Source organism: Apis mellifera, linkage group LG9, assembly GCF_003254395.2.
Source record: "Apis mellifera strain DH4 linkage group LG9, Amel_HAv3.1, whole genome shotgun sequence".
Taxonomy (NCBI): Eukaryota; Metazoa; Arthropoda; class Insecta; order Hymenoptera; family Apidae; genus Apis; species Apis mellifera.
Window position 1 is genome coordinate 11,426,538 of NC_037646.1, and position 12,081 is coordinate 11,438,618.

Consider the following 12,081-nt stretch of genomic DNA (forward strand, 5'->3'; position numbering starts at 1 on the left):
GTTACGAATATTCCGCTTTTACGTTGAATTACGTTTATTCTCTCAACTGATTCAACATTTTGTTTAAATTTTAGTCTTGATCGATCTGTGTACATGCTGTTATCACATGTCAATTAGTCACGTTCTTATTTTATATAATTTTTATGTTATCAATATCGATAACTAGCATAAAATAGTTCACCGCTATAACACGATGAACTGACGCGAGGAATCGATATCCTAGTGCAGTAACGTAATCGACAGATTTCGAGAGCATTTGTAAACATTAAAGTCTGTTCATTTTTTTTTTTATAACAATTGTGTCATTTTAAAAAATATTTAATAAAAGTGCAAATTTTAAAGAATTTCGGAAATAAAAAATTTTTTTGATATTTTTAATGTGTTATTTAAGAGGTTCAAAATTTTCTGTAAAATTCAAAATGTGCAGTGAATTCATTTTTATTTTTCATATATTAAAAAAAAAATTACTTTTTTTATATTAGAAAAAACTCGTACGTTTTTGCTTTAATATCTTATATAACACATTAGTATTCTAACAGATAAAGCAAATTGATTATTCAATTTTTTTGACGAATTGCTTTGTCTATATCTTGAAAATTTTAGATAATTTTTTTCATTTGTCTCAATTTTTTAATTTTTTTTCTATTCAAGAGAAATATTACAATTATATTGTTATTGGCATTGATCAACGAAAGTTATATATCTATTTTTTTACATAAAACAAGTTAAATTCATATATTAAATAATTATTTATTTAATAATAATTTATTTAATTATTTTAATAAATTCTGTTATTAGCATTTGAATATTTAAAAAAAATGTAAAATCTTACATGATATATCTTTTTTTCATAATTAAAATAGGATTATAATTAATGTAACATATTTTAGTAATGTAATATATGAGTAATATTATATGTAATATTATCCCCCCATCATTTCTTTTTGATAACAATTTGGAAAGATCTTTGCCACTGTCTTATCGTAAAACTTATTCGCCGCGTACTGTATCACGTGAACTGAAGAAAGAAACATGTAACCTGTATAAGTTTAGACTTAACGAGACTTTTGTGTCACGATCCAAAGCTAACAATCTTATTCTAGTTATCTCTCTTACAAAAGGGACGTTCATGAATAAAAACTTGTCAGATTGCAATTGTCGTTCTTCTAACTCAGATTTACGCTTCCAAAAGCTATTATACAATCAAATATTAATAATACAATCTCGATAAAATTATGAAACATAATTAACACGCAATTAAGAAGAAATGATTATGAAATCAAATTTTGAATCTATTATCAATCTAATATGTGAATATGAATCATCCTTTTAATCATAAAAACTTATATTATTTTACTAATAACACCATAAAAACTAATGATAAAGTAACGTTAATTATGAAATGTATTATTATGATATGATATATAATGGTATATAATGATATATAATGATATATAATGATATATAATGATATATTATTATAAATATATTTACTATAGCATATATAGATTTGCAGATGATATTTTTATAATTTATAATAATAAAAGTTATTAACAAAAATTTTATTATTAACAAAAAAAATATAAAATAAATAATTAATAATATCTATTTTCATTTTGATTTTTTTCTTATTTATACTTCACGAATTCGTGAATTTATTTTTTATTTAAAATAATACTAGATTTATCAATATTTGAAACTTTGATCTCGAACGTAAATCGTGGTTACGTTTATTTTTACTTATGTAAATAAATTTTGCATTTTTACAAGAGCTCGATAAACAGTGACGAAGATCTGTAAAATAAGATTGAATAATCAATAAGATTATAAAAATTAGCAAATTAGAGAAGTAACAAAACTTCACGAATTATATTTAATATTTTTATTATTATTTTATTATTTTTTTATTATTTTAATTTAATTAATTTTTATTATAAATTATTAATTATTCTTATTAATTAATATAAATATAAATTTATTTATGAAGATCTTTCTCCTTTTTTTTTCTTTTTTTCATTTTCTTCTTTTAAGTTTTGAAGCTCTAATTCAAGTGCTCGTTGTTTTTTACGATTTATAGGTATTTTTGAAAGCCATGCTATAATTAGAATTATCGTAAATTAAATTAATCATAAATATTAATATTATTTTATAGAACATATATATACAAACCTAAAAACGCGGATTCTTCCTCGCAAAAAACTGGATCTTTTGAGCTCAATGCATTTATTAATTCTCCGTGTGTCAATGGATGAGTTCTTAATTGCATTATTCGTTTTGTAGTCATTACCTATATGATATTTATATGTAATTATTAGAAAAAAAATATAAAAAAAAATGTTACATATAATAATTACATTATTACAAAATAATAATTCTTCCTCCAATACCTCATTAATTGATGCTAATACAGTGCCAATAGTAAAACCATCACAAATTTTAGTCATAATAGTTGTATCAAATTGTCTATTAATTCCAGAATGCTATAAATATAAATATATATATTCTAATAATAAAAACTTATTTTACAGATTAAATATATTATATTGTATATTTTTTAATAAAAATTTAATATCTAATACAATTTAAATTAATAAAATTATACTTTATATAATAAATCTTTCCATATGAGAGACATAGTTCCATAATCTGGCCTAGGAATATATATAATTTTGTCATAAGTTTGATATAAAAGTTTTTGATCTCCATCCCATGGTGAACTTGAGATTCCAATAAGAATCACTTTATCTTCATTTGTAATACTTTTTACTAACTTGGGAAGATCTCTTTTTAAACGTTTTGGATCAGTTTTATCTGTTTTTAGAATTTTTTTTACAAATGGTTTCTCTGCTCCTTCCATAAATATCACTGATGGTTGAAGCAAACGAGATACCTTTATACATAAAAAATATAAAATTATTTTCTCTATAACTCATGTAATTATTCTTATTTCATTTTTCTTACCTTTGATATCAAATGCATAAGCATAATTAATCCTGATTTACCAGGATATTTTCCAGCAATGTTAGCTGGTGTAATGTCAAATAATGTAGCTCCAAGTTCTGTGCAAATTGCATTTACTAGCATTTTTTTACCACTACCATGTGGACCTGCTATTAATACGGATCTTATTAATGGTGTAAGTTCTCTAAGAGTATTGTCTCCCAAAGGAAGTATACAATATTCAGCTATCAATTGTCTTATATCTCCTATTAGTAGAAATAACATAATTTAAAAGATTACTTAAAAGATTTATATTTTTAAAAGATATATTTTATTTAATAAGTTAAAATAAGGATGAGAAATGTGAAAAGTATAATAAATTTAAATTAATATTGAACACTTAACCAAATGTTGGCAAAGATTCTATCTTCTTTTCTTTTAAATTATAGTTTAAGAAAGATTTTTCGCCTTTAAAGTCATTAAGTGGAATTTCTTTATGAAGTTTAATAATTCCTTGAGTTAATAATTCTTCAAATAAAGATTCTGTTGTTCTATCAGGTGTCAAATCCTTCTCTTTTCTCTTTTTATTTTTTTTTGTACTACGGCGAATTCTTTTTTGACTTTTTTTAGGGCGTTTGCCTTTAAAACCTTTATCTCTATCTAATGCATTTTGTAATGCTTCAATATCGCCTTGAAATATAATATAAAATTATAAAAACATTTTGCATTTTATACATATATTAATCTAAAATTTACCTCTGAGTGCTTGATCAACTGTAATACGAACTTCATTTTCTACTTCATTAATTGTTTCATTCTCTATTATGTCTAAATATGGTAATTGTGCTGCATTCATAGTTTCATCTTTATTTTTCCATATTTCTTGATATTCTTGATTAGCATATATTAATTCTGATAGAAAATTAGAAGGGATTGATTTGAAACCTTGTTCAATTTCATCTTCTGATTGTTCAACATTATTATCTTTTTTTGATTTTAATTTTTTAGATTTTTTGGATTCTTTTGATGATACTGCTGTTGATTTACTTATGGTACTTTCAGTTTCCTAAATAAAAATCAACACAATCATTTAATTCAAAAATCAAAATATATATATTATATAAATATTAATTACTTGTCTGCTAAATATGATTCTGGATCCACCACTTTCTGCAGATGGTAAATCAGGAATTTTTCCTGTTTGTTGGAAATAAGTTTTTATCCAATTTCGAACTTCAGTTCTTATATTTTCCTCTATTATAGCGCTTTTTTCTTTATGTATCCTTTCCTTAGTTGTAATCATTAAATTTTCGTATAATTCTTGATATTTTATTTGTTTCTCATATCTTTCTTCTTTGATCTTTTCAACTTGTTTGGCGTTTTCAGTAATTTCTTGACTCGGTTGAAGCATACCTTCAAAAATAATATATATAATTCATATATTTTATTTGTTTATATATTTATTTTTCCTACTTATTTTATTATTTTAATAAAAGATACCAATTAACAACATTTCCTCGAGACATCTTTTTCGAATTTTAAATCTAGTTAGATATCCTCTCCAAATTTTTTGAATTTTTATTGCAGCTATTGTTTCGTTCGGCTCATTTTTTATCTCTGTTTCGGCTTTAATTGCAGATTTATCTTTTATTTGACAAATTTCTTTCATAAATTGAAATTTTAATCGATCTTGCCTAGCACGTTCATGAGCCTAATTTATGTAAATAATATATAAATATATACAACATATATGAGAGAATTCATATGCTTATACTATTTTAAGTTTTAATTCTGTGACAAGTATTTCTTTGTATTTCATCGATAATTTATAATAAAAATATTTTAATTAAATTATGTTATACATATACTTGTTAAAAGTAGTTAAAAATATAAGCGTTCGAATATTTTCGTTTTATTATACATTGATAATTTTCAAGATAATTTTCTTATATAATTATAGAAAGATAATTTTCTTTTTTATTTTAAAAATTTCGTTTAAAAAATTTTTACCTGTATAAGCCTTATTGCTTCCAATTCAGTCATCTTTTTTGGTATAATTGTTTTATCCAAAATACCCATATTTTTTAAAGTATTTTCTATATAATTTCGTTTTTCCTTAATTTCTTGTAAACGTTCGCGTTTAAAATATCTGGGTATTTGAATTTCAATTTCTTGTGGAGTAACATTTAATTTTATTAGAATATCATCAAAATAATTGTACTCTGAAATATCTATTTCGACTAATTCATGTTTTAATTCTAAAATTCTTCCGAGACATGAAACTAACATTTTTTTTATTAATAATCGTTTTTGTGGTTGAATTATTTGATCGTAACACAGTTCTAATTTATTATAAATAATAATATATCTTACATATAATTCTGAAATCGTATTATGAATTTTCTTACGATCTTTTTGCGGTTTAGCATTTTGTAAATTTGTATCCACTTGAAGAAGTTCCTCCAAAGCAATTTGTGCACTTTTCCAGAGTTCATTATATGTTATATTTGACATAATAATAAAAAAAATATTTAATATTTTTTTTTTCTTTTTTAAGAAAAGTGAAAATACAATTGAATTTTAATTGAAAGATATAATGAAAACACTTTGCTTTATTCTATTTTTAGAATTGTTAGAAATCGTTAATATCCTAGCAACCATCAATTAAGTTAACAATACATAAAATTCCTTTTTTACCTATACAAAATAAGTAATATGTATTTAAAATAAGATACACAGATATATTTAAATATTTACTTTAATACTTTTACAAAAATTAGTACAATGTAGTATTTAAAATAATCATATTCATTAATCATAAGATTATAATTTTTAAAGCAATAGATACAAAAATTTTACTTTATATAATGAATATATATATTGAATATATTTTCAATTTATAATGATTCTCACACATATACAATTAAAAAATTAATTTAAAATAATTTAAATTTGTAAAGAAAATATATTTATTTCAATATATTTCAATTCAAATTTTGTGTAACCCATAACATAAAAGAGGGAGTTCGATGCAACCGGCTATTTTCGTAACATGCTTCAGAGCATTCCGGGTGCCTCTTTCAAAACGTCATCTTAAGTGATCGTTTGTTCACGAAAATAATTTCTGTAAATACGGTTCACCACCGACCAAAGGTGGTGATGAGAAGAAACCATTTGCAGTAATGGCATCAGCATTGGAGCTATTTGTAAATAATGTGCGGACACTCTCAAAACAAGGTGCGACAGATGTTCAGATCTTCCTTACATTCTCACGTACCTAACCTCTAAGAATTATCCTAAAGGATTATTAGAACATTTTGCATTACTTTGAAATAATCCTTTTTTAAAAAATAAGATTCGAATTCGCACTATTTTCTCATTTTGTTATCCAATAATTCTTCAATGTAATTTTATTCAGATTATATGTAAATTTAATTTATACATTAAATTTATTTATAATTCAAATTCTAAATATTTTTCATAGCACCATATGAATTATTTTCTTAAAATTTTTGGCATTAATAAAAAAAATATATGTATTTCTTTAATCAATATTTTGCAAGTAAAATTACTATTTTTATATTATTATTATTATTATATTAATATTTTTATATTAATATAAGTTATTAAATTATATTATTTAATTATCTTATGTTTCATAGGTAATTTTAGGGAGCTATCCGAAATAATAAGTAAAAGTACAGATGTTCTAATAAAAAATGGACAACACTTAGATAATGTTTTGGAAACCTTAAATTTGCAAGAACATTCATTAGGTATTTTGGCAGTACTATGTGTAAAATTTTCACTGCCTAATCCTAATGGTGCAAACAATGCTGATGCTTATAAACCATTATTTAGTCAGGTTCAGGAATTTATTATTGGTTGTAATGGAGAACAAGTTAGATTTGCTTCTGATATATGTAAGATTTATATTTTCTTTTTTTTTCATGAATATTGAAATTATAATAAAAATATTTTTATTTTATTTATAATTTTTATTACAGATGCCGAATTATGTCATTTATTTACTCAAACATTGGTTGAATTACAAATACCATTGCGTGGTATTGAACTTTTATGCCGTGCAATACGTAAAATACAACTATTTGATAGTCAGCTTACTTCAATACATGCAGATCTTTGTCAACTATGTCTTCTTTCTAAGTGTTTTAAGCCAGCACTTGAATTTCTTGATATAGATGTTACTGGTATCAATCAAGAAGAAGGACAGTTTGATTCAAAATATTTTTTACTTTATTATTATTATGGTGGTATGATATATACAGCATTAAAAAATTATGACAGAGCATTATATTTTTTTGAAGTATGTGTAACAACACCTGCCATGGCAGTTAGTTATATTATGTTAGAGGCCTACAAAAAATATATTTTGGTCTCTTTAATACTGCATGGAAAAGTTTTAAATTTACCTAGGTACACAAGTCAAGTGGTTAATAGGTACATGAAACCATTGGGTCAACAGTATCAAGAATTAGCTACAGCTTATCAAATGAATAGTTGTGAAGAAGTGCAAAATATTATTACCAAGTATCAACAATTATTTACAAGAGACCATAATATGGGATTGGTGAAACAAGTGTTGAGCTATTTATATAAAAAGAACATACAAAGGTTGACAAAAACTTTTTTAACTCTTAGCTTAAGTGATGTGGCTAGCAGAGTTCAATTGTCTGGACCTGCTGATGCAGAAAAATATATATTAAACATGGTAAATTTATTAATAATATTTATTAATAACATAATAATATATATTCAAATATTATATAAAAGTATTTTATATTTATAATTTTAGATAGAAGATGGTGAGATTTTTGCAACAATCAATCAAAAAGATGGTATGGTAGTATTTCATGATGATCCAGAAAAATATAATTCGCCACAAATGTTGGCAAAACTAGAAAAAGAAATGGCAGCGTGTATGGAATTGGATAAACGAGTTCTTGAAATGGAGGAAGAAGTTGTTCTTACACCTCAATATGTTCGAAAAGCTTGTGGACAAAATGATCAAGATGATCAAACAGCTGGTCCTGCTCCAACAAATGTAACAAATGTGCAAGGTCAATCTAAACATAGCAACTATTCCATGTAACATATACACGTCGTTGTGCGTTATCTTTATTAAAAAAAAGAAAAAAATGAAGCAAATCTTGTTGAAAGCAAGGACTTGAACATTTAGAAGCCTGTTTTGGATGAAGATGGATATCCGAAATTTGGCTAAACATAATCTATTTTGTACAAAACAAAAAAAAAATATTACTATTTGTCATTATATGGAATTATAAGCTATTGAAGTAGTAAAAGTAACAAAAGATATGAAAAATTATAAAATGTCCTTTTTATAATAAATCATATAAGTACCCTTTCTGGATCTATCTAAAACTGAAGGCTGATTGATATATTGTAAGTTATAAAGTGTGTCTGTGAAGGAGTTACCAATTCAAATATATTTTATTTTCTAAGCCTTATACAATTAATTTTTGTACAAAATATACTATGCATATGAAACAAAATTAAAAATTATTTCCTTAATAATTACTTAACATCTGAAGCAGGCTTTATATGCAATGCAAAAAAGAAAATATTGTACATGTTGTAGTTAGAATATTGTGATACATTATTGCAAAATTATCACAATTTTTTATAGAAATTCCTATTTAATAAATACACGTGTATATTCATGAAAATATCAAATATTAAACATTAACCTAATAACAAAAAAATTTTATAGGAACTATGTAAAAAAATATAAAAGAAAATGAATTTAATTAATTGATTTTGCACTATAAAAATATTTTGATCAAAATCTAATTTGCATATTGTTATAAGTATTCTATAAAAATATTAATATTTGTTATTGTGAAAAAACCAAGTTATCAAGCTAAAATGATTCTCATTAAACAAATGTTAAGCATATAAATTTTGAATTTCTTAATGTAATATCTCCCATGTATTTACACGTGTATTTTCATATACATTTAAAAACCATCATGTCTGATTTTTTAACTTAATATATGGGCATTTCTATAAAAATCCATAAAAATTCATCAATATGGATAATATAACAATGAAATATATATATATATATATATGTGTGTGTGTGTGTGTGTGTATATATATATTTCTCACAAAATGAAAGGTAAACAAATACAAGTTTATTTATCATTTATGAAAAAAGAAATAAGAAATACTCAATGCATTATTATACTAGGTAAGTATAAGACTATTATGTTTTTCAGTTCAATAAAAATCAGTTGTGCATTTATATACAAAATTTATTATACAGGATTTATTATTACAATTATTTTATCTCAAAGTTAACAAAAAAATATTTAAGAAAGATAATTTAAATTATTATCAAAAATATTTAAAAATTTTAATTTATATTAAATATTCTGGAATGTAGTATAACATATATTTCTTTTGAAGTTGACTTATAATATCATTATTTTTTGTTAAATGATAGTTAAATATTTAAAATTAATTTATGGTATATATTTATTGTAATTTTTCTTTAACGTATAATAATAATTAAAACCTTATGATAATAATTTTTTTATTTCGTTAAAAATTATTTCAAATATCTCTTTTTTACTTTTTGATCCATCAATGAATGTTATTGTATTATACAAATCATTGTCTTTCATTAATTCATCTTTGTGCTTTATATATTCTGGCCATACAACTTTTTCAAAATAACCAGGAACATCTGGTGGATCATACTTTCTTTCTTTCCTTCTCTCCCAACATCGTTCTTTGTTTAATGTTATGAAATATTTACGATCACATAAATTTGAAATAACCTTACATTTAAAAAGCAAAAATCCATCTAATATTAATATATTTTTGTTGATCATTTCGGAAGGATTACTTTCATTCGGAAAAGATTCGATTAATTGTAAAATATCTGAATACATTTTTTCCATATCCATACTAGTTATTAATTCCCAATTAAAATGATTAAGTTCTTTTACCAATACATGTCGTGGATCATCTTTCGACAAGAAATAATTATCTTGGTGTAACACTATTGAGTTTTTTAACTTTTCATGAAGTTGGGTAGCTACAGAAGTTTTTCCACTACATGTTGTACCCGAAATACCAATTACAAACCATTTTTTTGAAGACATTTTATATTATTTATGTTATTTATATCGTATCTTAGAATAGGTTATCTTAAACTAACGTATTATGAATAATATTACGTAACTTGTATTAATTTCCCTATTTAATCAATAATAAAACATACAATGTAAATGTTTTATAACAAAAATTATTAATATAAAATAAAATTCTATCTATAAATATTATGATTCATGAGTTTTACTTGATTTATAAATTGAATAATATGGCTTAACATGATAAATAGTAAATAATATTAATCCACCAATGAAACATAAGCCCAAAATAGCAGGAAACATTAATGCAATATTGTAAGAACCAAAACATGATCGTATTCTGTTATCATCAATAAATGGTAAGCCAATGATCCATATAGTATAATACAAAAATAAAATGCAAGTCACAATCAATATTGCTTTACCCTTCTTACGATCGCTGTTAAACATTTTATAATTAAAAATTATAATAGATTATTATTATATTAGTTACTTTATGATGAAATATATGAAAATGTTTTTATATATTTATGATAAATATCATATCATATAATATAGTATCAAATAAAATTTATTAAGTGAATTTAATAATATTTTTTCTTAATCTTGTTTATCTAAGATAATTTAGGAAATACAATTTATTTAATAAAAATACAATTTACTTATTATTGATCCATATATTCTTTCTCAAACTTTTTGAAATCTTCTTCAGTAAATGCAGTAGTTTCAGATTCTTTAGGTTTCTTTACTTTTGGAATATATTTCTTTTTCAAGGCTCTCTCTAATAACTGTTATTAAAATTTTTGATTAAAATTTATTTTTCAAGTAATTTAAAATTTATAAAAATGAGTACCTTATTTGTTGTATTTGGATCAATACGATTATTACTAAGTATTAAAAGTTTCTGTATATTTTTATCTGTAGAATCTTTTTGTGCAGCTAATTTTTTTTGAGTTTCATAGACAGTTATTTTACTTGATCGTCCAAAAATTGTACCAAGATCTTTAAAAAATATTTATGTCTTATAAGTTGAATGAATAATTGATTATATGTAATATTTTATTTAAAAAATTATAGATACCTGTTTTATCATTTTTAGATAATATCCTGTGTTTTGGAGGGATTAGATCCAGTGTACCTTTATACTTTATATGTTTTCTTTTCTTTCTTTCTATAAATAAAAATTTTATATCACATGATATAAATTTATAACCTGTACAAATTAAGACTTATACCTTGTTTTATGCTTTTTTCACAACCCATTAACTCAAGTCCTTTTCTTACAAGCGAATTTGACATTTTTATTTCAATTTCTATATAACATATAAAAATATTAATTAAAAAACATCATGTTATAATGAAAAATTACATCATCACGAAAAACGAACATAATCAAAAATGTCTCGTGTTCTGATCGCATAAAAAATCATGATACGATCTCTATAATTTAGATTTGATATGATAATAGACTTATATATGAATTAAATATTATTTATGAATTAAAAATTTTGTTTATATTTTTAGAACACAATAAAAATATAATAATCATTTTATAAAATTTTTATATATTTATATATGTTGCTAATATATTAATAACAATAGTAATTATAATATTTATACATAACAATAGTATATAATATTTATTGACATATAAAAAAAATTTATATAAAAAAATAAATATATATATTTATGATATATAAAAATTATATCAAATAAACTTAAAATTTTTAATCAATAAATTAGACAAAGAATAAAAAATTATAACATAATATAATATAATTCTTATAAAATTAATCAGATAGATAGAACTGTTTCTTAAATGAATAAATTTTTTAAAATAGACATAGTCAATGAAAAAAAATTCGAGAATCAGCGTCATTTCCAGAGTGTCGCAAATAAAACAAAAATAACAAACAAAAATAATAAACAAGAAAAAAATTAGTATAAATATAAATATAAAAATTGTAAATCATCTCTTGAATATCAGATGTCTTTTTTAAAA

The 12,081-nt window shown here is 22.6% G+C and overlaps 4 protein-coding genes across 7 annotated transcripts; 1 reads left to right on the forward strand and 3 right to left on the reverse strand.

Annotated features, from left to right (window-relative positions):
* Window positions 1-87: 87 nt before the first annotated feature.
* LOC552384 (COP9 signalosome complex subunit 3) lies at window positions 88-8,429 on the forward strand. Its single transcript, XM_026442937.1, has 5 exons — window positions 88-270; window positions 6,002-6,177; window positions 6,603-6,863; window positions 6,948-7,672; window positions 7,757-8,429. Exons 2-5 carry the CDS (start codon window positions 6,123-6,125, stop codon window positions 8,051-8,053), a joined length of 1,338 nt encoding a protein of 445 aa, XP_026298722.1. The 5' UTR covers window positions 88-270; window positions 6,002-6,122; the 3' UTR covers window positions 8,054-8,429.
* LOC726765 (dynein regulatory complex protein 11) lies at window positions 1,958-5,527 on the reverse strand. 4 transcript variants are annotated; one of them, XM_006567403.3, is made up of 11 exons: window positions 5,314-5,420; window positions 4,951-5,111; window positions 4,441-4,651; window positions 4,076-4,353; window positions 3,697-4,006; window positions 3,346-3,630; window positions 2,962-3,206; window positions 2,603-2,890; window positions 2,355-2,480; window positions 2,170-2,287; window positions 1,958-2,095 (listed from the first exon to the last, which is right to left on the reverse strand). In XM_006567403.3, the coding sequence occupies exons 2-11, from the start codon at window positions 5,017-5,019 to the stop codon at window positions 1,980-1,982; spliced, it is 2,046 nt and encodes a 681-aa protein (XP_006567466.2). In that variant the 5' UTR covers window positions 5,020-5,111; window positions 5,314-5,420; the 3' UTR covers window positions 1,958-1,979. The 4 variants fall into 4 exon arrangements, with proteins under 4 accessions (XP_006567466.2, XP_026298721.1, XP_006567463.2 ...); XM_026442936.1 differs by having other exon boundaries at window positions 4,951-5,222; window positions 5,314-5,418; XM_006567400.3 differs by having other exon boundaries at window positions 4,951-5,527.
* Window positions 8,430-9,500: 1,071 nt separating the features above from the next.
* On the reverse strand, window positions 9,501-10,091 carry Nrk1 (nicotinamide riboside kinase). The gene is given in 1 exon segment (NM_001134371.1): window positions 9,501-10,091. A coding segment is annotated over 1 exon segment (591 nt).
* A 543-nt stretch (window positions 10,092-10,634) lies between these two features.
* Window positions 10,635-11,499, reverse strand: LOC552359 (active regulator of SIRT1). Its single transcript, XM_625281.6, has 4 exons — window positions 11,315-11,499; window positions 11,161-11,250; window positions 10,933-11,081; window positions 10,635-10,867 (listed from the first exon to the last, which is right to left on the reverse strand). The coding sequence occupies exons 1-4, from the start codon at window positions 11,376-11,378 to the stop codon at window positions 10,745-10,747; spliced, it is 426 nt and encodes a 141-aa protein (XP_625284.1). The 5' UTR covers window positions 11,379-11,499; the 3' UTR covers window positions 10,635-10,744.
* Window positions 11,500-12,081: the final 582 nt, after the last annotated feature.

Bases quoted from the DNA above. Each gene is read 5' to 3' on its own strand.
- LOC552359 (XM_625281.6), bottom strand. From the start codon at position 11,378: ATGTCAAATTCGCTTGTAAGAAAAGGACTTGAGTTAATGGGTTGTGAA. The intron at 11,251-11,314 runs GTATAAGTCTTA...TTTTATTTATAG, and splicing joins TGAAAAAAGCATAAAACAAG to AAAGAAAGAAAAGAAAACAT. The intron at 11,082-11,160 runs GTATCTATAATT...TATTTTTTAAAG, and splicing joins ATCTAAAAATGATAAAACAG to ATCTTGGTACAATTTTTGGA.
- LOC726765 (XM_006567400.3), bottom strand. From the start codon at position 5,454: ATGTCAAATATAACATATAATGAACTCTGGAAAAGTGCACAAATTGCT. The intron at 4,652-4,950 runs GTAAAAATTTTT...TACATAAATTAG, and splicing joins AAGCAATAAGGCTTATACAG to GCTCATGAACGTGCTAGGCA. The intron at 3,631-3,696 runs GTAAATTTTAGA...TTATATTTCAAG, and splicing joins AGTTGATCAAGCACTCAGAG to GCGATATTGAAGCATTACAA.
- LOC552384 (XM_026442937.1), top strand. From the start codon at position 6,123: ATGGCATCAGCATTGGAGCTATTTGTAAATAATGTGCGGACACTCTCA. The intron at 6,178-6,602 runs GTGCGACAGATG...TATGTTTCATAG, and splicing joins GCGGACACTCTCAAAACAAG to GTAATTTTAGGGAGCTATCC. The intron at 6,864-6,947 runs GTAAGATTTATA...TTTTTATTACAG, and splicing joins TAGATTTGCTTCTGATATAT to ATGCCGAATTATGTCATTTA.